The sequence below is a fragment of the Lissotriton helveticus genome, chromosome 4_1, assembly GCF_964261635.1.
Source record: "Lissotriton helveticus chromosome 4_1, aLisHel1.1, whole genome shotgun sequence".
Lineage (NCBI taxonomy): Eukaryota > Metazoa > Chordata > Amphibia > Caudata > Salamandridae > Lissotriton > Lissotriton helveticus.
In genome coordinates, this window is record NC_136063.1 from 1933656993 (window position 1) to 1933684815 (window position 27823).

At 49.1% G+C, this 27823-nt stretch overlaps 1 protein-coding gene across 2 annotated transcripts in view; it reads right to left on the reverse strand.

Annotated features, from left to right (window-relative positions):
* ARHGEF6 (Rac/Cdc42 guanine nucleotide exchange factor 6) overlaps positions 1-24475 on the reverse strand; it is a 1071863-nt gene extending 1047388 nt beyond the window's left edge. The window contains exon 1 of one of the 2 annotated variants that reach the window (XM_078688613.1): positions 24222-24475. In XM_078688613.1, coding sequence (XP_078544739.1) covers positions 24222-24386 — 165 coding nt within the window. In that variant the 5' untranslated portion in view covers positions 24387-24475. Of the gene's footprint in view, positions 1-23181; positions 23284-24221 lie in introns of those variants that run through there. The other variant, XM_078688614.1, reaches the window with a different exon arrangement.
* Between the last annotated feature and the right edge of the window lie 3348 nt (positions 24476-27823).

Below are 27823 nucleotides of genomic sequence, written 5' to 3' on the forward strand. Positions count from 1 at the left end.
AGAGACCATTGTCCAAATAATCATTATACATGGCCGCCAGATGTGGCTCTAAGAGATTGGCATACATTTTATAAAAAGAGGCCTGGAGGCATCAAGGCCCAGAGCTTTTTCCCCAGGTAGACTACTAATGGCCGCGAGTATTTCTTCCCTAGTAAAGGGTGTATCCAAGAATTCCCGGTGGTAGTCCTCCAGTCAGACCAGCGCAATGGAGTCGAAATATTGTTCAAAGGCCTCGCGCGACAGGGGTGCACCTGCCAAATATAGCTGCGAGTAGAAGTCCAGAAAGCAGGATTTGATCTCCTCCGGGGCTGTAGTTCTAGATGGGCCCCCATCCTCCAGGCCCGTAACGTAGGAGGCCGCGCGTGGTGGGTGGAGGAGATTAGCTACGACCCGGGCGATCGCCCTCACCGAAACGACGCGCCTGGATCTCGCGGCCTTTAAAGGAGAGTTCACGATCTGCTACTTCAGAGAACTCTGTATGTTTTTGGCGTATGCGAGCCAGGTTGTCAGGACTGTGGGACTCAGCCTGGGCGGCATCCAGCTCCTTAATCTCCTTTTCAAGCGAAGCCAGAGTGGAGCGAAGAGAACGGAGCACTCCAGATTGTTTGGATATACATTCACCCCAGATGACCGTCTTGGAACCTTCCCAAAGTACGGACGCCGAATCTTTGGAGCCCTTATTAAGTTCGAAATAATTAACAATAGCAGTTTGGATGTCGGCGCAGAATACTGAGTCCCATAAGGCGTTAGGCGGAAGACGCCAGGGGAAGGCAGGCTGTGGAGATTGGGGAAGGCGAAGGCGGATTTGAACCGGTGAATTGTCTGAGAAGGTGCGCGCTATATGTGTTGCATCCATAAGCCAGAGCAGGACGTCAGCCAGTAATCGATGCGCGACCACCACCCCCTCCCGCCAGACATACAGGTGCCCTCCCAGCCGTCAGGTCGGAGGTGGCGCCAAGCGTCGTAGAGGGAGTACTCGAGTAGGATAGAGGAGAGGGCTGTAGTGGAGCGAGGGTGGAACGCCTGGAGCCCAGACCTATCGAGCGCAGCAGATAAAGTAACATTGAAATCCCCGCCCCAGTAACGCGCCTGGAGATGGGAAAGGGAAGACCTGGTGTCTTTGCAAATGTGAGTGTATCAACTGTGCCTTACGATGGTCGTTTAGGCAACGGACATTCCAGGTCCAGCAGACTATGTCAGACATGAGGAGGAGGCGGTAGGTGTGGCGAGGCGCAGCGCAAATACGGAGCACCGCAGGTAGGAGACTACTGTGTGAATAAGAAGGCAAACAAGAAGACCCCTAGTGGGGATCTTGTATACCCTATGGTGGTGGAATATGGGCTAAAAAACAAGGCCTGTTGAGGGGTGAACCAGGTACCCCACACATCTCCATACCGCAAGGGCAGCAAGTGTACCTGCTGTGAAACTAAGTAAACAGCGCCAACACAGAACAAAGTAACCATTAGGCTTAAGTCAGCAGAAAAAGCCAGGCACAGTGCAGTGTCTTGAGTACCAGACAGAAAAACAGTGAAGAACAACAAACGCACCCCCACTAGCAGAGGAGGAGCCCACATCCCAGACCACCCACCACCCCAAATCAATCCCACCAACCCCGCACCCACTGCAAATCCCCAATCAGGCTGAGAAGACCACCCACCCCCCTCCCGGGAACCCACAACTGGGAGGGGAGAACATAGCAATAACAGTGGGAATCATCCCAGTGGGGACATGGCAGGACTCGGCAAACACCCCTGCGAAGAAGCAGGGTGGCCAAGCTTGGGTTAGCTGGCGGCATCTAAAACGTATAGCAGTTTAATCAAAGAACCATTATCCGTACAGTCAATCGTTGCCACTCAGACGGTCAGAGCACTCGAGGGGAGGATCGGGCTTCTTTTTCTAGTCTCTTAGCGAAAGCCAGGCCCTCCCTCGGGTCAGGAAATACAAGTGTATTGGAGCCCTGCCGGAACCTCAACTTCGCCGGGTAGGCCAGAGAGTATGAGACGTCATGCTTCTGGAGGATGCGCTTGGCCAGCAGAAACTCTCTCCTGGCAGCTTGTACAGTGAGGGTATAATCCGGGTAGAAAGAGAGGGTATTTCATTGCTGCTTAATGGTGCCCCTATCACTTGCTGCACGGAGGATGGCACCACGATCCCGGAAATTCAGGATTTTCGCCACTATGGGGCGTGGTGGCAGACCAAGACCAGGACGCGGGCCAAGGGAGCGGTGGGCTTGTTCTACAACAAAGAACTGGTATAGGGCGTCCCCGAAGAGTTCCTTGATTAGTTGCTGAATGAAGTCTTCTATTTTGGGATGTTGGTGGCCCGTGATACGAAGATTGGTCCGACGGGACCGGGCTTCTAAGTCCTCGTTTTACTCCCGAAATACAGCCAGGATCTTGTCCATCTAGAGTAATTTCTGCCTGTCCTGGGTGGCCGCATCCTCAGCGTCCGACACGCAGGATTCAACATGGAGCAGTCTGTTGTCATGGGAGTCAACACGTGCCTTCACCGAGTCGAAGCGAGACGAAAGTTGATCAAGCTGGGACGCGATTCCGGTAACGGTCGACTTTATGTCCAACATAACCACCTTGAGGTCGTCATCTCGGCTCGGGTGGGGGTCCAACGTGACAGTGGAGACAGCACTGTCTGAGCCCGCACCATCCTGACGTGAGGATCTTCTACGTTCGAAGGCAATTTTGGGCTTCTTGGGATCGGATTTCCCCATAGCACCAGACAGCACGGGGTAGAAGAGAAGCAGACAAGGAGCTGGATCCGCTATCAATCAGCGGCCAGTAACGCGGAGCCGAAAGGGGAACTAGTCCGGGGACCAGAAGCTAGGCAGTCGCAGCAAGCCAGGGGACGTGTCCACCACTAACAGCGCAGGAGGCAGCCGGCATCCAGAGTGGGAGGATGGGTGCCGGCTACAGAGTCTTTAGCCCCTCCACCTCTGGCAGGTGATGTAGGAAGAAGGACTGGGGCACAAAACAGTGTGGACAACCCCAGACGCGGATGGCATACAGACGGTGACGGGGCTACAGAAGATGCAGGTCGCAAGAAACTGCGTGGTGCATAGATGAGTGGCCCGAAAATCCAGGGAGCAGAAAGGATAGAGGGGCACACTCCGGTGGTGGAGGTGCCAAAATGGAAGCGGGTGTGAAGCACCAGGCTGGCACTGAGCAGCTGCAGCAGGAGGCCTGAGGAGAGTTCCGGAAGCAGTGCACCAGCAGTCAAGACTCTGGAGGAGGTGCGGGCAGAGGCGCAGGAAGGGTGGGCAGACATCAGCGCACCAAGGCCCAGAAGCCCCCAGATGTATGCCGAGGCAGGCCACCGTTGCAGGCGTAGCAGGCCCGGGGGGAGCCTCTGTAGGCCCGGAGCCAACCGACAGGGCCCAGTGAAACGTGCCAGATGTGCCCAGGGGCGACCGGGGAAGTGCCTGTTCCGGCCCATGGAGGTTTCAGGCAGGAGATCAGCAGGAGACCCCTCCGCCATGCCCCCAGGAGCAGGCCGCAGAGCTGGAGGCGGAGATGCTCGGGCCGGCTTCAGTGTGGGGCGGGCAAGGGAGGTCACACACGTTAGTGAGGCTGCAAAGGTGGACGGCTCGCTCAGTGCCGCACAGCAGGAGAGGAGTGGGACCAGCAGAGAGCGCGCACCTGAGGGGGGGATAACACTAACAGCGGAGCACGGGGGTCCACCGCTCCCTCAGCCCGGCACAGGCGCCGCAGCACTCGCACGAGGAGGAGGTATAGCGCGATACTGGAGCTAGGCTCTGCACCCCCAGACCGGACCGCACAGCACAGCACAGCAGACAGCAGTGACCCCCCAGAGGAAGCGCCACTCAACGCACACAGCAGCACCGGTCACAGGAGAATCCGCTGTCCCAGCAGGCCACACCGGGCCCATGCAGCTCCGGAAGCGACAGGAGTGGCCCTCCAGGGGCCGACGCGTGAGCACAGCACCGGCCACGAGATGTGCAGCTCCGCCGAGGAAGGAGGTAGGAGAGCAGGGGTTGGGGCGAGTGGCTCACAGTGCCCCCCAAGGTCCGAAAATCCCTTTTATGGTGCGGGTGGAGTGTGGATGCCAGCAGGATAATGTCGGATAAGAGAGCTTGGCTGGCAGAGCCCACTCAGAGTGCGGCCATCTTGCAGCCGGCCAAGACACCCCCACCCAAGAAACACAAATGTTTAGTGATGTCTGTTACATATTGGATAGTAGACTGTCGACTTCATGTGTTTTACGTAGGAAAGGAAGAATGAAACCTGCTCACCATCGAACAATGTTTTTCCAATGGACAAGAGTGATCCAGCTTGCAACATTGTAATTCACATGTTCTTGTCTTCGATATTAGTGTGTGTTTCTAGTTAGAGAGTTAGATGTTGTTGTCTATTGCACACTACGTCTACTGCTACTGTTGTTGACAGTCACTTTGGAGGTGATGTTCCAGACTTTCCAACCTTCCTATTCCTATCCATGGCGGTTGTAGCTACTGCTGCATCTGTTTCCCCATTATTTCCGTATTGAGGATTTATTTGTACAGACTGCTACTGCAACTGTATGCAGATCACTTTTTTGGATATTACGACACGGGGCCTATGGGACTTTAACTACTTAATCAGAATTGAACTTTATGCTCCTTGGATCTCACTCTTTTACTGAACTCTTTGTGAGTTGTACTATCTTACGATTCCTAACTTATTTTGATTAGGAACTAATTCCTTCATGGAACATACTTGTTACTTTTGCATTTAAATGACTATAACCATTTTTCTCTTAATACATTTCTGTAAACTGATATCTGACTTACTAATTGAATAAAAATAAACATATTTACTAACTCTTCAAGCGAATATCGGTTTTCAAGACCAATCCAAAATGCTCATTATTGACTGAACTTAAGAATTGATTTAATTATGATGCTGAATAATTATGATTCAATGTAGCTGCCATTCATAAACGGTGGCAAAGATCTGTCACCGAGAAGAAAAATTTGTCGTGGAGCCCATTTTTGTGAGTTAAAGGTTGAACGGATAGTAATATTTAAACATTTTTACGCTTTCCATGCTAGCACCTGTGACCTACATCGCTCTTAGGGGAAACAAACGAAGTTCTTCCCAGAACCAATAAACCACTCTACAAGAAGCAGTCGCTGTTTCAGTGAGTTGATATGCAACCTGAATTGGGTCTTGCGAGACTAGCCTCCGAACTTATAACATGAATAACGCCATAGTGTCTACGTCCACGCTTCCCACAGTGCACAGAGAGAGACCTAGAACACCCCAAACAAGCAGGGCTGCTTCGGTCCACTGCTAAAGTACTTACGAATGGACAGCAGTCCCTGCGACTGCACCACAAAAAATGCGTGTTGAAATAAAACATGATAACAAGAAAGAACATATCAAAAGAAGTTTAAAAAACATTCTTACCTCATGCACGATTCAAGGGTATTGTCTCCCGCAGGAGACAGAACAAAGGAGGCTGCCGGAGCTCTATATAATACGATACAACAAGGGGGTGGGGTCATTTTTCATTTCCCTCTCACTGAGTGTTTAGACTGAACTCCAAGGTGAAGAGCAGGGTTACAAGGTCTTGAATACTTCGTGTTGCATACTACGTGCCCTTGTAGTAACTTAGGGGGGTCAGAGATCAAAATGTCAGGCAGGGTAGGAGAAACACCTCATTGATTTCAGCTGCTGAATGATGAGGTTGAGTCACCCCACTGGAATGCGGGTATATAAATCCCACATCTTCACTGGTCAGACCAGAGGAGAACAAGCTTCCATGCTGACGCAAGACGCGGAAGTCTCTGTCCGCAGACACTGCAGCACGCAGTGCTCTGACATCCCTCACAGGGTGTCCATCTCGGGACCAAGACAGGGTCCTTCGTTCTCTCTCATCGGGTATTGGGGTTGGTTCTTTTCTAGGGGGATCCTTGGCTATACACCTTCATACATGCTAGGTACATTTAGGTACATCTAGTTAGCGTTTGCATTTTAGAAGCACTCATGAGTATTGCCATGTATCTAAATGCCTGCATATATTCATTGTTTTAGCACCATGGTAGAATTCTACCTTTTCTTTACTCTGTTGGTGTTTATCACCATATACGTCTGTTTCTGTCTCATGGTTGTTGCAGCACACATATTTTAATATAGAATGATGCTGGTTCATTAAATGTTTATTGAAAAACATCCCCACCGTTTATTCTGTATATCTCCCTCTGAGACTGAGAAAGCACGAGTGACTGAGCAAAAAGTACTGTACTGTTTCCACAATCCCTGAGAGGTCAGGGTTGTCATGCTTGAAAGTTGCTAGAAACTATTCGCTCCTTGGTAAGGTTGTGGGGCTTATAGTGGCACTGTGAGCTAGCTGGTCTACAGACTAACATATCTTTTGGGGGGGTCTGGAATCAGTCTGGACACCAATCCCTTAGTTTATGTTGTCTAAACGTGCAGATCCTATTTAGATTTGTAGGAACTACAAAACAGTGGATTGCACTGACCACCTTGCACTACGCCATCATGATTCTTACTATATCTATCATATCTGTGTTGTTTCATATCAACAGGTCATAGTCTGTATTGTGTGTAATTTAACAGCATTTACTCCACAAATCGCAATAAAAGGATGCTAAAACTAAATTATCCAAAGGGCATTCTTATTTATACAGGGTCTAGAATATTTCAGAAACGTATAGTCCCACTAAGAACACAGCCCTATGTATTAGGATCCTGTAAGGGAAGTTGCATTTCTCACATATCTTCGACTGACTGGTTAGACAATCCCCACATTCAGGAGTGGGAGCAGTGTCTTGAATACATCAGCCAGTATAACACAGGCACATAGCATTATAAGGAGAATGCGAATCTTAATCTTCAAAATACTTCCATTTCTGTGGTAAAGTTACTTGAATTTTATTGTATGCAGTTCCATCAATATTGCTTGGAAGGTGGTAGGATTTTATGTTTAGATTTACAATAAATAATGACTCCATTCTAAAAGGTATGTCAAACCTTTCCAGTGCGTTTTTTCAGCACGCACAATTAAATAAGACGTGACCATCTTGAGGTTGGTGTTATGCTGTTCAATGCAGTGCTACTGCCCCTGCAACATGTGCCATGCATGCTCAGCACAACAGCTGAGGGGGAGGGGTGTATACAGTGCCTGCTTCTTCCCCCTGCCGACAATTTCCTCAGAAACTGAAAACAGTAGCCTGGTGTGAGGATCACTCTTCCAGCTCCCTTTCACAACCATCTCAGAACAAATATCCCAGGGTTGCCTTTTGTGCAGGGCCCCAGATAATAATTACCTGTGATGAAGGCAAAGAAGGTATGATGTCTACTCTTAGAGATGGTCGGATGGGCCAGTCTGGTAAATGCCTTGTGGTGTGAATGGACTGTAGAGGTGGCATACAACCCCACCCTCCACACCAAACACACACGCTAACACCCACTCGCATGCATGCTTCTCAACACATGATCACTCAGCAAACACACAACCGAAACTGCTGAGCAGTGATGCACCTGATGTTCTCTTCATCATAGAGCCCTTGCTCAACCCTTCATGGGCTCCCAACATTGCTGCGAGAATCTCAGAGGGCTACTAGATCACTCAACAGGACTGCCTTCACAAGCCAGGAGGGGGACTCACTATCTACCATGACTCCATCAAATGCACAACATCTACAGAGACGGTCATTCCATTCAGGAGCACCTGCACTTCAATCTGTAAATCTCCAAACACGTCACCCTGAGCTGAACCCTCGCATACCGACCACCCGGACCACGTTTACCAACCTCATCACCAACTTCGTTGCTCTGCTCACCATTGACGACATAGACTACATTCTCCTCAGTGACCCCAACTTTTCACATGCAAGTTGATCTCAGTTTCTCACGCACACAAAGTCCTACACAACACAGAACCACAATGCCTAAACAGCTGCATACACTTTCACCAACCCACCAGACACCTACACTCTGCCTCACTCTTGTTAGAAATGGGATTTCCAGTTGGCTGAGGCTTGCGCCAAAGCCAGGCAGAAATCACCTCTCTAGTCAGGGCAAGGGAGTTACACGCCAAAGATAACCCCTGCTCACCCCCTAGGCAACGTGACACGAGCAGTAAGGCTGATCCCCGGGGTAATGTAAGTTAAGTATTTGCGCACGCACCCACCAGCAACAACATCCCAGGCCCCCCACAAAAGGAACTCCACACAAGGTATATGTAAAAATAGCCTTTGTATTACAAAACACATTAGATAATAAACACACACTTTACAATGTGCCAGGGGCACGGGCAGAATTTACAGGGGTTATATACATGGGACAGGGCTGTGAGAAGTTGGCCTGATATGCAGTGCTCACTTATTCTAGTGATCACTATGTATCATTCCAACAACCCTTATTGATGATTGGTTGTAAGTCAACCTTATAGACCAGCTATCCTAGTAGCATGGATACGAGCAGTCTAAGGCTAAGACTCTAGAGGGCGTGTTAAGCCAGCTGTTTTACCATCACATATACCCCTTGAACACCAAGTGAAAGGACACCACACAAGTTGTTATGAAAATAAACAGATATTTATTTATAACAAGACTACCCTGGCTCTTTATGAGACAGGGAGCTAAGCACACAACAAAACTCTTAAAGAAATACTTAAAGTCGCACAATTTACACAAATGCCCGAGGGGCACGAAAAACCATATACTATACAAGTGGAATGCGAAATTACTAGCAGGTAAGTACTATTCTCATAGGCTTTAGGATCGCTAGGACTGGACTACTGAACCTTTAGATTACTAGCAGGAGACCTAGGGACGTCGTGTGCAGAGTGGGAACTCTCACGCGTAATGCGGAACAAAGTCTATGGATCCTAGTAAATGCAAAGTTAGTGTTTTCGGGCGAACCCGACTAGGTAGGTCAAAAACGAAAGTGGATCTAGACACTTAGAGAGTGGGCCTACGCTGGAGCACCGGAGTACTCGGTTTACCTAGCCCTGGGGCTGCGGCTGCATAGGGTTCAAGTGTCGTCGGGTTTCTTCGTTGATGAACCAGGAGCCTGAAGAAAGAAGTTGCTGGCAGGCGATCAGTGAAGAAGTTCGTGAGGATCCAAGCCTGGATCACTGAAGAGGAAGACCTGAAAGCAGAGGGGACCAAGTTCTGAATCACTAGCCAGTGATTAAGGGGGCACCAGAGTGGCACCGGACGAAGTCACCTCGACCAGGTGAGTGGGCGCTGCTGGGCTCTGCAGTCTCTCGGACCAGGAGGCGTTGTCGGCGACCAGGATGGAGGTGCGAGCTGTCCCACGAAGGTATCTGCTGTCGACGTCGCTGGACCCAGGGTTGGGGCAACAAGTCTTGGCAAATGCAAGCCCACGCGGTGGACTTAAAATGGAGTCTGGAGTGGACCAGGAGGGTCCGGGGTGCTCCTCTGTTGGAGGGGAGCAAGGGCCAGTCTGGAGCAACCAGACCAGCGGTGTTTTTCGTCGAAGTTCGTCGTCAGAGGGCCACTAGCCAACGGCCAAGTGACCTGGACAACGCGGTGAGCAGCAAAGAGCAGAAGGACCCCACGCAGATCTCGTGGATGCAAGTGGGCTGAACTTCGGTGCTGGAGCTGCTCAGGGTCGGGGCTTCTCTTACCCCAAAGCACTCAGTCGAGGGTCACTCGGTGGTCGTGCTGGACAAGCGTCGTGCAGTCTTGAAGATGGCCGGTCCCTCGAGGTCTCGTCGCACCCACGGGTCTCAGCTGGGCTGAAGATGCAGGTAGAGGTCAGAGGTGCCAGGGAAGCCGGTTCTCGTCGAGCTGGGCAGTCTTGATCCGGAGGAGAGACTTACAGCAAACCGCGATGCTTGGATGGTGCCTGCTGCTGCAGGGTGACTACTCCTTAGTCACAAGGGAGAAATCTTAGGAAGAGTCTTGAGTTCCTTTCGTAGAAAGTCGGTTCAGGATTCAAAGATGATCTAATTTGGAAGGGGGCCTGCTCCTACCTTTATCCTGAAAAAGGGGGCTGGTACGCGACTAAGTCCTGCCCTATGGGTGGGACTAGGAGGGGGGTGGTTACACCCCTCTCCTTTGGCGGGCTTTTCCCCAGCTCAGGGGCTGGTGTGCCCCTGGAACTGGTTCAAGCCGGCCTATGCATAGTGAGCACCGGGGTGCCACTAGCAGTCACCTTCCTCTAAAGCCCTGCCTACCTGGGATACACAAAATCCTGTCTGGGACGGTGCTGGCACCGCCCCTGGCAGGAAACCCTTTGTCCTTGCCTCCCGCGCTGGGAGGACTCCCAGCAGCAGGAGGGCAGACTTGTGTCTCGGTGGCAGCATCCATCTTGCGGAGCTGAGGCTATGTCTGACTTTAACCGGGGTTACAGGTTACCAACATGTCTTCTCCCTCTAGAGGGGTGGAATGCTCCCCCCGTCGCCAGAACTGGCGAGAGGGTAGTATTCCAAAGCATATGACACCTTACACGACATGTTTAGATAATGTCAGTCCAAAGATACCATAACCGCGAGGATTATAAGGCACTTAAGAGTATATGGTCTGACGCTATCATGGAAACGGCTAAGGGATAGATCCCGAAAGCCGTAGACAGGCTCAGCTCATGCCAGAGCACTATCTCACACGATTCTAAGCACTCTGCCTTCAGGATTGTTAAGGCCTGCCATAGGAGTGACTGATAGGAGATCTGTGTGCCCATTTAGGTTTAGATATAGGTATACTATATCTAAAGCAAAGGGTGATTACACCACCTTGCCCCAGCTGTCGTGCAGCCAGTTGTGTCAGATTTGGATGGCCAGCCAGGGGTGGCATAATACATGCTGCAGCCCCTGGTAGACCCTGGGTACACCTATGCCCTGGGTACCTAAGGTACACTGTACAGGGACTGATAAGGAGACTCAGTATCCAATTAGATATGTACCTACGGTACATGGAATCCATTTTACAGAGAGAGCAGTAGGCCTGGGGTCCTGAATAGCAGGGCCCCAGGTCAACTAAGTCAGAAAACCAGCAGAACACCAGGCAAAAAGTTGGGGGCAACCATAGTCAGGGATCTACCTTCCTACAAGGGCCACCTGCACCACTGTCAGGAATAAGCACTTTTAGAAGTAACACTTTTAGAACATAGAACATATAATAACTGGCGGCGGATACGGACCGTACCTTCCGTTCTGGTTGCGCGGGATAATGCAAGTGATCTCCACAGTAGGCCTGAGCGGGCGGTGGCGACCCGCGCGCTACAAGCGTTTGGTGGGGGCGACCAAGGTGTGGGGCTCGGAGGAGGAGGGGGGCAGGGTGCGGGCGGCCCAGCAAAGCTGACGCGACTCAGAGAGCGGCGCGGCTCGAGGCATGAGGGTGGCCCAGGCACTAGCTGCCGAAGTGCAGGATGCGGGCGGCCCAGGCGGAGCAGAGCACGGCTTCACAAGGAGCGGTGCGGCTCTTGGCGGGGGCGGCTAGGCACGAGCTGCAGGGGAGTGAGCGAGGCACACTTCAGGCGAGGCCCCAGCGGCCCAAGGAGATCAGACAAGTCCCAGCAATTTGTCAGGGAAGGCACAATAGAGTCCACTGGTCCTAGGACTCTGGTCAGGGGGCAAGCTCAGTATCAAGCCCTTGGAGATAGTTAAGCACCAAATAATCATGTAGCACACAACCAGTAATCACTGGTAAGAGGTACCACCTACGCAACCCTAACCACCTTAGGAGAATGTCACACAGGGAACCAGGACCTCACTAGCAACACCTGTACTAGGAAGAACAACCAACTAAGTATCACTATACATTTAGGGGTATAAACAGGAGAACATTACACATGATGCATCACAACATTCAGAGGTGTAGGAGAAGAAAACACATGATGCATAAACATACATTCAGCGGTGTAAGGAAAGCAACTTTGTACATGATGCATAAAAACACATTCAGAGGTACCAGAACATAGGGTGCGCAAAACATACAACACACAGTACATTTCCTAGCACCCTAAGCATTAGCGCATGAATCATAGTAGCATATAAATCACATTTAGCGCAGAAATCATATTTAGCACATAACTCACATCAAGGTCGAGGTTGCGCCACTGCACCAAAACCTAAACGTAGCAGCTGCCCACTACTTGCTGGGCAGCTGAGGACAGGGACAGAACAGGGCCTAAACGCTGCAACTGGCACTAAGTGCTGCGCAGCAGGGGAGGCCAAGGTAGGGAGAAAGGAGTGCGTCTCACTCCTGGATTACAATAACATGTCCCCTGAAAAAGAAAGAACCTATACGGTGCAGCTGCCCACTAAGTGCTGGGCAGCTGGGACAAAACTGCGACAGGGGCTCTCTCTCGCCCTCAGGGACAAACTGCGCAAGGGTTGGAGCCCTCTAGGCTCTAGGACTCATGCTGCGGGGCGGGTGAGCCATCTAAACTCAGGGGAAAAAGAATGTGCATTTTGGAGCCCTCCAGGCTCTAGACACCTAGGCTCAGCACGGGCTTGGAATAAATGCCCCCGTTTTTGGAGCCCCGGCAGGGTCTAAAACAAATCATGTGCCCACTGGAGCCCTCTAGGCCCTGAAAATGCATGTGGGTCTTGGAGCACTCGGGCTCCTCTCAAGATAATGGGGGCTTTAGAAATTAGGCATGCCCCCTAAGTGCCGCAGTCGGCACGCACAGAAACGCCCATGGAGTCCCCCAGCCCTTCTCTGACTTACCGGGCTGTTCGCGGGGGACTCCTCTCATCATGCGGCAGGGGGGACGCGGTCTCTGCTTTGTAGTCGGCCGAGGCTCTCCCTCGCACACGGGAGCCCCGGCGGCTTCATGGAGGCAGCGGGCGGGGCTCTCTCTCCCTTCTGAGAGCCCCGCTGGAAGCGGCTGCTGTTACTGTGGCGCGGGGCTTCCCTCGGTCATGGGAGCCCCGTCTTATCAGATGCCCTGCTTCACCCGGCCCCCCATCTCGGGCCGGAACTTTAGGAGTGGAGCCGGCGAGGCTCCGGGCTCTCTCTTCCTCCGGGCAGCTTCCCCCAATCAGCCCGTGGCAGCGGGCGGGACTTCCTTTCCAAACCGGAAGTCCCGCCCCGAGTCAGGCACGACGGTGCCTGGCTTCCTGTGTTCGGCGTGAGAGGGCCGCGGAAGTGATTTTAAAGAGAGGACAATGAGGGGTGGGCACCCTCGAGGAACTTATAAATTAAAAACAAAGACGCAGGGTGGGCACCTGCGCACAGAGACATAGCAAACCCACAGGCACCATGCAGGGTGGGCACCTGCGAGAAACCAGAGAAAGCGGGGGAGTCCCCACGTCGGGATTCCCTCAGAACACGCTGCAGCGCAGCGCTACGAGGGCAGCACAAAGGGGGTCCTTCCTCAGAACAAGGGGGCTCCAGGCATAGTAAATAGAGCGCTCTCCATCAGCTGGCATGGTTAAAGTCAAGTACAGCGCTAAGCTAAAAAAGGTCCTGCAGCAAAGGGCTGGAGCAAAACAGCTCCCAGCAAAAGAAAGTCATCCAGGTCCCCCAGGCAAGGCAGAAGGGACCAGCAACACAGTCAGGCATCCAGGGGCGGGGCAGGCAAGCCTTTTCCCATTGGCCCCCACAGCAGCACGCCCCTGGCAGATTCTAGTCAGGAAACAAGAACATTTTACAAGAGGTCACAGCCTCTTTTTATACACACAATTCCTTTGTCTAAAGGTGCAGGCAAGGGGCGAACCAGATACAACTGGTTCTAGAGGACTTTGTTTTTGCTCGGCCCCTCTCTCTATTAACAGGATGGGTCAGGGACATCAGACACACCACAGGGGGTGGAGCCAGCATTTGGGGGGAAAGCCCAGCCCTATTCAGGTCCCAGGTGTACTCCTCCCCAGCCATCAACATGCAGATCACCCATTCACCACCGGGGCAGACCCATCCTGACTCCAGGAGCCTGGCACACCAGCCAGCCCCAGCCAATCACAAGCCAGCATATTCACTGCACAGACAGGCCAACTTCTAGAAGTGGAACTTCCACACTAGACACATTTATGCTGCACACATCATCGCACAGCATTCAATCACCCGAGTCCGCACATACCAAACTCGCACTTACACTCCCCACGCATCAGGAATAACCATGCACACACACATTCTCCATGCATTCCTATGGGAGGGCAGGCCAATCTCACACACGCACTCAGAGAGCGCACGCACTTTACACTGCGCCACAGTGCAAAAGTGCGCAAAGACTAGAAATCATTATAATTAGGTAACAATAAAAGGCAAAAAGTTCGGGGGTGAACCTGCCAGAAGGGCCAATTCCAACAACTTCCACTTGCACACACTCCTGCACCCGCAAAACCAAACATGAAGGTCGCTTATTCTCCTACATCGTTTCCCTTTCTGACCTGTGAGTATCTTTTGCTTCCATTTACATAGGCCTGCTCTCGCTTCCTTCATGATTCCATTTTCCCCTTCTACATGGATTCACCTTTGATCATTTCCTTTGAGGTCAATCAATCAATCAATCAATCATACCATTTGTATAGTGCGCTACTCACCCGGAAGGGTCTCAATGCGCTTAGGGGAGGGGTCCGCTACTGCTCGAACAGCCAGGTCTTGAGTTGTTTTCTGAAGACTAGATGGTCCTGTGTCAGCCGGAGGTGGATGGGGAGGGAGTTCCATGTCTTGGCTGCCAGGTAGGAGAAGGATCTTCCTCCGGCGGTGGCTCTTCGGATGCGTGGAACGGCGGCGAGGGCGAGGCTTGTAGAACGTAGCTGACGGGTGGGCGTGTAGAAGGTCAGGCGGTCGTTGAGGTACTTGGGGCCCAGGTCGTGGAGAGATTTGTGTGCATGGGTAAGGAGCCTGAACGTGATCCTTTTGCTGACGGGGAGCCAGTGCAGGTCCCTCAGGTGGCCGGAGATGTGGCTGCGTCGGGGGATGTCCAGGATGAGTCGGGCGGAGGCGTTCTGTATGCGCTGGAGTCTTTTCTGTAGTTTGGCTGTGGTTCCCGCGTAGAGGGTGTTCCCGTAGTCCAGTCGGCTGGTGACGAGGGCCTGGGTGACCGTCTTCCTGGTTTCACTCGGGATCCATCGGAAGATCTTCCAGAGCATACGCAGGGTGTTGAAGCACGATGAGGAGACGGCGTTGACTTGTCTGGTCATCGAGAGGGAAGAGTCCAGGATGAAGCCCAGGTTGCGTGCGTGGTCAGTTGGCTTGGGAGCGGTGCCCAGGGCAGGGGGCCACCAGGAGTCGTCCCAGGCGGAGGGCGATGGTCCCAGGATAAGGACTTCCGTCTTGTCTGAGTTCAGTTTCAGGCGGCTGTTCTTCATCCATTCGGCGACGCTTTTCATCCCTTCGTGCAGGCTCGTTCTGGCGGTGGTGGGGTCTCTGGTGAGGGAGAGGATCAGTTGGGTGTCGTCGGCGTAGGAGATGATGTTGAGGTTGTGCTGGCGTGCGATGGTTGCAAGAGGTCTCATGTAGACGTTGAAGAGGGTGGGGCTGAGTGATGATCCTTGCGGTACGCCGCAGATGACTTCTGTGGCCTCGGATCGGAACGGGGGGAAGCGGACTCTCTGCGTTCTTCCGGCGAGGAACGAGCTGATCCACTCCAGAGCCTTCTCTTGGATCCCGATGTTGCTGAGGCGTTGGACTAGAGTGCGGTGGCAGACTGTGTCGAATGCTGCAGAGAGGTCCAGGAGGATGAGGGCCGCTGTTTCCCCGTTGTCGAGCAGGGTTCTGATGTCGTCGGTGGCAGCGATAAGGGCGGTCTCGGTGCTGTGGTTGGCTCGGAAACCGGACTGCGAGGGGTCGAGGGATCTGTTCGTCTCGAGGAAGGCTGCTAGCTGTCTGTTGACGGTCTTCTCGATGAGTTTGGCAGGAAAAGGGAGGAGCGAGATGGGGCGGAAGTTCTTGAGGTCGGTGGGGTCCGCTGTTGGTTTCTTCAGTAGGGCGTTGAGCTCGGCATGCTTCCAGCTCTCCGGGAAGGTGGCGGTGTTGAAGGAGGTGTTGATGATGTCCCGGAGTTGGGGTGCGATGATGGAGTCAGCCTTGTTGAAGATGTGGTGGGGGCAGGGGTCGGTCGGAGATCCGGAGTGGATGGTGTTCATCGTGCGGGCTGTGTCTTCGGTGGTCACCGTGGTCCAGGTGCGGAGGGTGGCGGTGGGGGGCGTTGGTTCGGCGGTTGGGTGCGTGGGTGGTGTGTCAAAGCTGTTGTGGATGTCGGCGATCTTGCGGTGGAAGAACGAAGCGAGAGAGTCGCAGAGATCTTGTGAAGGAGTGATGTCGTTGTTGCCGGTGCTGGGGTTGGAGAACTCCTTGACGATGCCGAAGAGCTCCTTGCTGTCGTGGGCGTTGCTGTCCAGTCGTTCTTTCAGTAACTTCTTCTTGGTGGTGCGGATGAGCTGGTGGTGCTTGCGGGTAGCGTCTTTGAGGGCGGTCATGTTGTCTGTGGTCTGGTCGAGGAGCCAGGCTTTCTCGAGGGTGCGGCAGTTCTTCTTGGAGTCCTTGAGTTCTTCGGTGAACCAGGAGGCCTTCTTGCTTCTGGGTCTGCTAGGAGGGTTCTTCAGTGGTGCGAGGTCGTCGGCGCAAGCGGTCAGCCACTGCGTGAAGTTGCGGGATGCTTCGTTGGGGTCCGTTGCGCTGGCGGGTGGGTTCTGGCTGAGGCAGGTGGTGAGCTGGTCGGCGGTGATCTTGCTCCAGCTCCTGTGAGGAACCTGTTGCGGGTGGCGGTGGGTCGTGGTTCTTCTGAAGCTGAAGTGGACGCAGCTGTGGTCGGTCCAGTGAAGTCCGGTGGAGTGGCTGAAGGTGATGTGCTTGCTGGATGAGAAGACGGGGTCAAGCGTGTGGCCGGCGTAGTGGGTGGGGGTGTTCACCAGTTGCATGAGTCCGAGGTTGGCGAGGTTGTCCAGCAGGGCGGCGGTGTTGCGGTCCTTGTTGTTCTCCAGGTGGAAGTTGAGGTCACCTAGGAGGATGTAGTCAGCGGAGCGGAGGGCATGCGGGCTGACGAAGTCTGTGATGTCGTCGCTGAATTGTGTACGTGGTCCAGGGGGACTGTAGACGAGGGTGCCTCGGAGTCATTTTCTTACTTCCTTTGTCTGCTATAATAGGGCCCCAGGGATGGCTGCCCTAAGACACATAGCTACTTCTTGGGCGGATTTAAAATGTAAAATATATTTCAGTCATTTGTAATGCTCCTACATATGCCACTCTGCAGCCACCCTCACACAGCAAGTTGCAAGTGGGGAGTAGTCTTATAGATTACTATGAAAACACATTTCTGCATGCAGTAATTCAGGAAATTCTTCTATGATAACATTCAATAAAGTCACATGCAAGGCACTCACTATGCATGTCACCCTCTCAGGGCATTGACATGAGTATCATTCTTATTTATTTGATGTTGTGTTTTTTTATTTAGCGCATGTAGATCCAAACAGGATTACTTGGTGTTAAGCCTCCATCATAAAATCAGTCAACATGAATAAATAAGAATAGAGCAACCTAATGGGTGTAACAGTGTCAAAGTAAGTAACTGGGCTTTGGTCGTTTTTCAAGGATATAAGGCCTGCAATGAAGGAGACAGACGAAATGCTAATCTGATGATTAGTTACCAGACAATCATACTACACCGCATCCTGCTCGTTCTCATCATAGACCTTTAATTTCCTTCCATTCCTCTGGTTCGAGAAACTTAACCAACAGATTGCTTGTGTGTTTGGAATAGTACTGCTACATTTCTAATAGACTTCCATTTGCTTCATTGTTCTTATACGAACCCACATTCTTTTACAATGCAGATGCAAGCAAAAGTAGCGGCTGCCCTAACTAAATACGAAACCCTTGAAACCACAATCCTGGAGGCAATCTGGGAGTGCCCCAATGTCTCAGCATTTTTGACACAGGTCTCTGAACCTTTGGCACCGGCATCATGAACCTGATGACGCCCAAGCAAGGCATGCTTGAGAGCAATATATCCTTTTAATATACCTTTACAACCATCATTAAACGAAACATGGACTATTTGATATTTATTTCATATCGCTTTCACCCACCACTTAACAATCCATGTACTATCTAAAATCTTTTTGCTTCACTTATACATTTTACACATCTGTATGTGATCTCTTATTCGCTTATTCTTATGCATTATCCTAGTTATGAACAGCTCTTAGGCTAGAACTGTTATTTATTTTATTCTATTTCCTGTTGATTATTTTATCCCAGACTCAACTGTTTTTTTCTAATTGTCCTTTTCCATGATCTCTGTTATGTACTCTGTTTTTTGAAGGTACCGAAGTTCATATCTGGCATTTGCTATGCAGTATATATACAATTAATAAAAATATCCTCATTTGCAACAAAGAGCCAAATCTAAACAAGCATTGAAAATGCAATAGGTCTCGCCTTTGATTATGTTAAAGCCAGTTGCTTTGCTAATGGTATTGTATAGCAAAGCAAATGGCCAAACCTGTCACTGTCTACAAACTGACTGTTCATTAGAATAACATGTCTTTCCCCTCCGCACCCATCTGTTTAATTGCAGTTGCATGCCACACACACTTCCTGAATTTTGAAAGTCTCGCCTGCATTACAAAGAGTTTAAAAGTGTCCAAGCTGCTGTGAGACCTCCTCATATACAGAATGATTGCACTCCCGGGCGTTAAGCAGCAGTGCTTCACATTTGCACCCCACCTACCCTCCCAGGGGAGGCTGCCCCTGAAAAATTGCCATGGCTGCTTTGGGTTCCTAGTCTGGCCCCGACTGCCTGGGCAAAGATTCATCTAATTGGTACCAGTTTAATACCGAATACAAGCATAATCAATTGAAAGATGACCAGTGAACCACTGGAAACAGCCTTCGACTGCAGGGGTCATGCCTCGCCACATTTTTTGTAACTTTTGATCATTTTGAGCTAGAAACCAAAAAATGTAGTTATAATCTGCAGATTACGCAGCCAATGATGAATTATGTGGTACATGCACCAAATTATCAAGCAGAAATCGCAGCAATCACAGAATCCCATAATTCCAGTGGACCTGCCCATAGTCACCTAGGTCTAGAAGGCAGCAGCAAGAAGAGAAATTGAAAATGTGTCTAAAACTAAGGCCACACCCCCTGTTCTTCTACAAGCCCCCTCAGCAGTAAAGAAATGGCAGTTGAGGGTTCACAGGCATAACAGAGGGGTAACGGTGTGTTGCCATTGGCCATTTTGAGCTAAAAACAAAAAAAAAGTTGTTATAATCTGCAGATTATGCAGCCGATGATGGATTATGTGGTACATGCACCAAATTATCAAGCAGAAAACGCTACAATCACAGAATCCCATAATTCCAGTGGACCTGCCCATAGTCACCTAGGTCTAGAAAGCAGCAGAAAGAAGAGAAATTGAACATGTGTCTAAAACTAAGGCCACACCCCCTGTTTTTCTACGAGCCCCCTCAGCAGTAAAGAAATGGCAGTTGAGGGTTCACAGGCATAATAGAGGGGTAACGGTGTGTTGCCAATGGCCTTGCAAGGGAGCCTGGTGGCATTTCAGCTGCAACAGGCGTTTTACTGAATCTTCGCCGATGAGTGCTACTTCAATAGTGCGTAAAAAGGCATCTACATAGGGAAGAGAGGTGGTGCAGCGGCCATGGCAGCTAACTCCAGAAGTCATGTGACTCTGGACAATAGCTGGCTTAATCTTCCCGATGGCCCTAGCACCTTGACACCCTCGTGTAATTGTTAGCGCTATACAAATACTTGACATTTACATTTGCTCTGCATCCACATACATATGAAGTGTCTGAGTGGCAATGTTTATTGTATTTTTAGAGAGCCATCGTTTGAAGTGGTCTGCCATTTGAGATATTATTTATTTATATATTTATTATTTAATGCCTCGGACAATGATGTCAGTGAACCGAAAATAAAAGTCCCCAGTGTATCACGCCGCCAGTACAGCATCCAATCCCCGCGTGCACATCTTCTGTCTGGTTTGTCTCCCTGCGTGCACGCTGGAATCGTATTGATTCTAAAAGTCCTCTGCATGGCAGAGCAGCGCATGCGCTGCTTTCGCCAGGTCGAGACCTTAAAAAGGTTGCCCTGCCCAAATGTAGGTTTACCATCTGCTGAATAACCACAAAGGCCCCAGAAATTACTGATTGTCTGAGAAACGTGGAAAAGAGGTATGCATAACACTAGTATGGATACAGGCTATACTGGAAGAAGGAAAGAATGACAGCAGAACTTACGAGAAGGTCCTTCATTTCCCACCAAAGACCACCTTTGATACAAAAATGTACAGACGCCCTTATACGTTGTGGGCGCACGATAACAAATGTCAGAATATTTCCAAACTGAATACTTACAGGGAATTCTATGTGTACAGTAATATACACTGACTTTGGTGTATTATAATTATACTTGCCTACGGGGAAAGGCTCCCCATTTTTGTATAGAGTGGTGATTTATTGCCGATAGGCCCAAGATTTTGGCAATGACGAAATTAAGGCACAGAGTATTACATCATGGCCAGGAAAAGGACTAGAAGGGATATGGTGTACACTATAAAGCAGGTTAGACTAGAAATAAAGGAGCATTTAACATAATGTGTTCACAGATAGTAGGTCACTGCATGTGCCAATTCAGCAATCTTTCTTCCGAGGCAGCAAAAGCATAATCCACAGAGTGTCAAAAAAACAAAGATGATGCATGCAATGACGTTTACCAGTCAGTAAGCAGTCTGAAAACTGCCATCTTCTGCCACACATTCCTTCTTTAAAATCCATTTGAGCTTATACACAGGACCTATATAAATGTAAGGTGTTATATGAAAACAAGTCCTTTAAATTCATTTACGTTTCCTCACATTTGATTTAAAACTTATTTGAGCACTGAGCAGGTGGGCTTTAGGCTAAGTAGCGGTCAGCACTATCATAAAAGTACCATCATGCAGCTGTGGTATTTTCCAAGTAAATATGACAATGTCCCAGAAGTCTTCACACGTCAGATATCTAGTGGAAATAGATATCTGCAACTGCTTCTAAAAAATAGTGTTTTGTGAATGTGTGTATGTTAGTCCCTATTGCAGCTTGGCAAACGTCTACTAGTGGCACTCCCAAGTAGAGTGCTGACGAAGTCACTATGGGCCACGTGTATCAGCCAAATTTGCGTTTGCAAACGAGACGATTCACAGAATCGGCCTGCTTGCGAACGCAAAAAAGGCTTTTAACATGTATCAAAACTCATTTTGCGATTTGGTAACCTGTTACTGAATCGCAAAATGGGTTCGCGATTCGGTATTTGGAAGGGGCGTATTTAGGGCGTCCGTTCCAAATAGCGAATCCTAATGGTATGTATCAATGTTTTGTGACCGTGAATGCTCTTAAAACATCAAAAGAAATCTTTTTTTTTTTAAACCCAACCTATTTTTCTTCAAGAAAAACATGTTGCAATTTTTCTTTAATAGCTTTATTTAAGAGCAATCATGGACATGGTGGTCTGCTGACCCTAGCAGGCCACCATCCCCATGATTCTAGCGATTCCTAGGGGGTTGTATATTGCGATCTACCGCATTAATACTAGTGAGGTATTTGAGGGATTGGACGGCTCTAGAGCCAACAAACGCTTTCTAGGCACAACGGTGGCAGTGGCTAAGCGAGACATGGCAGCGGCCTGGACTCAGGCCACACCTCCTACCATACGTAAGTGGCGGCGGGGGTGGATTGATGCGAGGCCCTGGGGGAACCCCTCTTTGTAGCCCAGGGATGTCCTGAGAGATTTCATAGGATATGGGGCAAATGGCTAAACCTACTGTCTTGAGATGTGTGCTTGATTTCTCTCCTACCTTGTTACACTGCTTCTCCGGTGGGGTGGTTTTCTCGAAGGTACTAAACTGTGGCTGGGATTTTTGTTGTATGCCGAAAATGGACTTTGATTTACTGCGCAATCATATGCTGTCCTTTGTATGTTTGGTTTTTCAAATGCTAATAAATTTGATTATAAAAAAATATATATTAATGGAGGTAGGTCAATTTGCTACCTAGGAATTGATATATGAAACTCTTGGAGTTTCATACATTGGATTACCTAATTGCAATTCTCAGAAAATCGTAATTAGGTCATCGTAATTTCCAATTTTGATACATGTGGCCTTATGCTCCTTGTAGGATAGGCTTTAACTGTGTCTGTAAAACGTTTTCCTGCTTTAATGTGTCAAAAAGCTATTATTGCCTCTATGCATCCAGATAGTCCCTGTTTTGTGACTGGGAAGCTTTTACGTGATCTAGAGAAGGACAATAAGCTCATATGATATTCTTGAGCGCTTACTTTTATCAATTCAGAACTTGAGGCATCTCCTGAGGTCTAGCAAACCTAGAGCTCTTTCTGCAGATGTGTTGGATTTTGAAGAAATATCTTTAGGATTGCAGGCTAGTTGCAAATGAAATTCAGTTGGGATTTTAGGTATGAATTTGGGATTAGTTTTAGAACGACTGTCACTTTATAACCCCATATAATGCAGAGCGCTCACATTTTTTAGTGTTGTTGATTAAATCATTCCAATCACAACTGTATCTCTACCAGAGGATCTGTTACACGACAATCTTCTCAAAACTCGCACATTTGCTAGCATTTAGTAACTGTCATGTCTCTCGCACTTGTTAAGCCTGATTTTTCACACCACCTATGCGTGCAAGGTAGCAGTGCGGGGCAGCGACGTCACCAGATTTCCTCTTGTGTTATGGCAATGTATACATCTTGTGCTGCTGCTGAGGATTAATACTACTTGATCCTGTGGCAGACCTGGAAGTAAAATGTACTGTTCACACCAAACCGGTGAATTCTTGTCATGATTGACACCTGCAACCAATAGCAGATTCCAATCTGGCATTTTTAACCCTATTCGTATAATGAAAACACAACAGGTCTGAAAATGCACAGCATGTTCGCAGCAAAAAGCCATGGTAAACTACACTTGAACGGAGCAACTTGGCACCAATAAGTTTATGCGATACCAAAGGGGAACCAATAAGTTTCTGGCCATGTCTTCAACAAGTGCGTCCCCAACCCAGTCCCAAAACGCTGTACAGTGTCGGATTATATATTTTTTTAATCAGAGAAGCACGTGGTACCAAATCCAGCCCTTGATGCCCTGAAATGCAGGTTCCCTTCCAAACCCATACTTGAACATCCCTCAACCTATCACACTGTTCTCCCAAACCTGCCGACATAGGGCACACACTAGGCAGCAACCAACACTCACTGACCTGCTGCCACCAGCACTGCCTGCACCCCTCTCTCTTACTGACAGCCTGGGATCAGACTAGAAAGGAACACAAAGGTAGCCAATCAGAGGCCGATCTTCACTAGGCAGCTGCTACCGATGACAACCAACAGAAAAGCGGCTCACGTTACGAAATGACAGGCAGACCTGTAGACACTGAAAGCGTCTCAGTATCTTCCGTGTTGAAAACGTGGTGGCCATCTTAGAGAGGCAAGTCTCATCATATTAAGTGTGGGAAGGCAAGAGAACATGCTGTTGAGCTACATTTACCTATGCATGATTTTTCAAGAAAGCACGTGTTTCACATCGTACTCACTCCCGCCTGAAATTTTTGTTGACAGGCACCTCGAGGTGTTCCGTTGGTAGTAACATAAATGTCACCGTTCCATGCTTGCAAGATTGGTGCACCATGCTGAACTGATAATGCTCAATTTAAATGAAAAAATTTGGCATGAGAATACCAAAGGAGCAAATCTTACAAGATGTACTATGTGGGTCTTAAACCAAATATAATGTTCGAACCCGACGGTATGATCGGGGCGGTGGCGCATCCTTTCATGCGTGTTCCTCGCCATACATTCTGCTGTGATCATGCATTGAACGAGAGGCTGCAGAAACTCTGTACTGAGGCTCGGAGAAGTGAAAAAAAGTGAAGAGTAAGGAACGAAAAGGACTGCAATTTAAAACGAGGCGTTCGGCAAAGCTGCGTTCACGCGAATACAGATGAACCCAATAATCAGCAAACTAGCTAGCGTTGTTACTGAGAAAACTAATAAATTCAGCGCCTAGCCAGACCGCTCTTATATTGATATCGCGGCAAGAATACACAGAGAAAACGCCCTCTTGCGCCCTCGTTTCCTACCTAGCCACTCATTTCCTAACTAGCTGGATAAAGTTAATCTACTTAGAACAGCTTCCACTTCTGTCTGTGACCGAGGTGCCGCAGGACAGACGACCCCCGCCCTACAGGACCCGCGCAGCCATGTTACGAGAACAAGAACTTGTGCTTTGCCTTTTGTTTACCTTTTCCGCCGATCCCGGAACCAATCTATTAACAAGCTTGCACAGCACTACTCCGTTTCTGAGTGACGACTTTAGGAATTCCTCTGGGTCGCATATGGTCATTTTGGGGGAGTTTAGGACTCCCAAAGATATGAGCCATGTCACTGCTTGCTCCTCCGGGTTCATGGCAGCAGATTAGGCTGTGAAACAGATGCAGGGGTTGGTGCTATATAACCCACATCCGTACTTGCCTCTGCTCATTTCTTCTTTTTTTCAACAACTTCTGGTTTGTGGCGTGCTGTGGCCTGAACCAGATCTTATAGATATTTAAAAAAAAATTATAATGCCATAGCCGCGTATAGATGTGGAATAACTTATTTCAAATGCTCGGGTTTAACACGTAGATGACGCTCAAAAAAATGAATAAATGTTATGTTTTTTCGAGTGTGCGCTAACAGTAACTTTCACTGTAATAAATAACTTCATGCTGAAAAAAATATGATCCTTTACAAAAAAAGTTTTAAGCAACTAGTATTTATTTACATGTTTGAATTAACGTTTATTTTGAAAATGTCCAATCCTAGATTTGACACCTACTAATCCATGACATAGTTTTCAAAAGTTTTGTGTTCACAGTCCCCCCTTCGTTGTCCATTGGTTACAACCTTAGAAATGGCAAAAAAAATACTCCGGATTTCTATACATTGGGGGTTCAAGGTGTTGCAGCAGAAAGAGGGTGAAGTCACTAGGTACAGTGTCATGAGTGACGGTATCAGCCAATGTATGAAAAAAAATGTGTTTAAAAAAACTGTCCAAAAGTACTTGCCAATGATTAAGTGCTTTTTCTTTGATGTCAGGTTAAAGCACTTCTGCCAGACTGGTAGCAATGTTAATCCCTTTAGGATTTTGTTGCTCCTCTCCGGATCTGGTTGTTCAGATTAATTCAATATACACAATATTTCAGAATTCAAAATTTGCGAACATACGTGACAAGAATTTTCAATTCTATTAAGGACAAGGAGGCGAGGATGAGATATTTCCTAGTTCACACAAAGGAAAGTTTCAATTCTATTAGAGACGCGGAGGCGAGGATTATGCTAGTCCTTTCTCCATTTTATTGGACAGCACGTTAAAAGTATGAAAGAAAAAACAACAACCATGAACTACCCTAACCAACATGGCAGCGGTAGTCATGGCAGCACAATAACCAATCAGAGTCCATACAACAGCATAAAGGTATCCCACGTCGGTATTCCTTCCTCTTTCGTTGCTGCTGCTGGAATAAGTCCTCTACCCTCTAGTCCGTTTTCTGATTGGAGCCTAGGGAAGAGAAACAATAATAATATCTTGTCCAGTACAATGTTGAATACACTCCAAACACATTGCAATGGGAATATGCAAAGATAATTGCAGTAAGAAGCAAGAAATATCATGTAAAACAGATCAGTGCAATATATACAGCAAACATTGGAAAAGAAAATTACTTCTCTCAAAAGAAGAAACACAATCACTGGAATCCACAATCCTGGGATAATCCTCGCCTCCGCGTCCTTAATAGAATTGAAACTTTCCTTTGTGTGAACTAGGAAATTTCTCATTCTATGTCAGTAAGCGGAGGCAAGGAATATGCTTGTTTAAAGCTTACCACCAGAGAAGCAGCCTCATGGATTGGCTTAAAATAAAACTTTTTGAAAGTCGAATCCGAAGACCAATCCGCTGCATTCATAATATCCTCCAATCTGCCTCCAACTTGGATGGCTTTGGATGCCATTGCGCCTCTAGTGGAGTGAGCGCCGAAGTTCGTAATGTTAATACCAGCCTCATACATAATCCACCTGACCCATCTGGCTATGGTGGGAGAAGAAACCGCCTTGAAAGGTTTCTTAATTGCAATAAGCAATTGTCTTTCGCCCGGAGGGCGGACCTCTAGAGTCACATCTTCATAAGTTTTGAGGCAACGAACAACACATAGTTTAGGAGAGTCCGGAAAAGCTGATAAGATACCGACCTAGTATTGCACTTAGTTCTTCTGGAAACGGTAAAAGTAACCCCGTCAGGGGAAAAGACTCTGGCAGAAATATCAAGGGCACGAACATCAGAAACCCTTTTACAAGATATGAGACAGAGGAGAATTGCCAATTTAGCCGAAAGCTCCTTACGTGAAAGGTATTCATTATCCTGCCAGGATAGAAGTAAACGCAAAACCACATTCACATCCCATAAACCGGAATATTGAGGTTCCGGGGGACGTGAAAGACGAATACCCTTGAGGAGTTTGCAAACCCAAGGATGCTCTCCAATAGGAGAACCATCCACAAGGGCATGACCAGCGGAAATTGCTGATCTGAAAGAATTGATGGTACAGTATGCAAGTTTCTTGTGGAAAAGTTCCACAAGGAAGTTAATTACCTCTGTAACAGAGGAGCCCACGGGTTCCAGGTGTTTTGCCACACACCAACGAACCCATCTGTTCCAGGCTGATCGGTATCGTTTAGTGGTACTAGGGGCCCAGGCTCGCTGAATGAGGAGTTCAGCGTCTCTCGAAAGAGTGTCGTTAGACCAACGTCCCCTGAAATCCTCCAGGCCATGAGACGTAGATGGCCTTGGAGAACCAGTGGATGTGGATAACCCAATGGATCCGTCAGAATGAGGTCGAAAGACGGCAACCGAAGAGGTCTGTCCCAGGATAGCTCTAGAAGGGACGGGAACCAACATTGAGCCCTCCAGATCGGAGTGATCAAGATTAGAGAGGCTCGCTGTCTGCGGACCTGGGCTGCTACCCTCTGAATGAAAAGGAACGGGGGAAATGCATAAGCTGAAAACTGGGACCAATCCTGCAGGAAGGCATCTACTGCTTCCGCGCCCGGGTCCGGCTTCCAGCTGTAGAACCGGGGAAGTTGGGCGTTCCACCTGGACGCAAACAAGTCCAACACAGAAAGGCCCCAAAGATCCGAAATCCTCTGAAACACAGAATGATCCAGTTTCCAATCGCTGGCATCCCGAAAATTCCTGGATTGCCAGTCCGCCACCGTGTTCAGATCGCCGGGGAGATACTCCGCCATAACAGAAATCTGATGTAGAAGTCAATAGTTCCAGAAATCCTTCGCAAGATCCTCCAGGACTTTGGAATGAGTGCCGCCCAGCCGATTGATATATCTGACCGCAGTCGTATTGTCCATCCGTAGAAGGACACAACAAGAGACTTTGGTCGTGGTGAACGAGCGGATGGCGAAAGAGCCCGCTAGGAGCTCCAAGCAGTTGATGTGGAGATGAAGTTCCTCCTCCGTCCATCTGCCTCCCACCGAGAGGGAGCCGCTCCGGGCTCCCCAACCCTGGCGACTGGCATCCGATTCAATCACAAGGTCTGGACGGGAGCCGAAAATCGCTCTCCCGTTCCAAGCATCCATTTGATCCAACCTCCACAGGAGTTCCGACTTGGCTTCCGTGGACAAAGAAATGAGTTCCGAATATGTGAGACCTTTGCGAAGATGAAATGCCTTTAGTCTCTGGAGAGCCCTGTAGTGAAGTGGGCCTGGAAAAATGGCCTGGATCGATGAAGACAGTAAGCCCACTATCCTGGCCAATTGACGGAGAGACATCCGGTCCCGACGAAGGACCTTGCG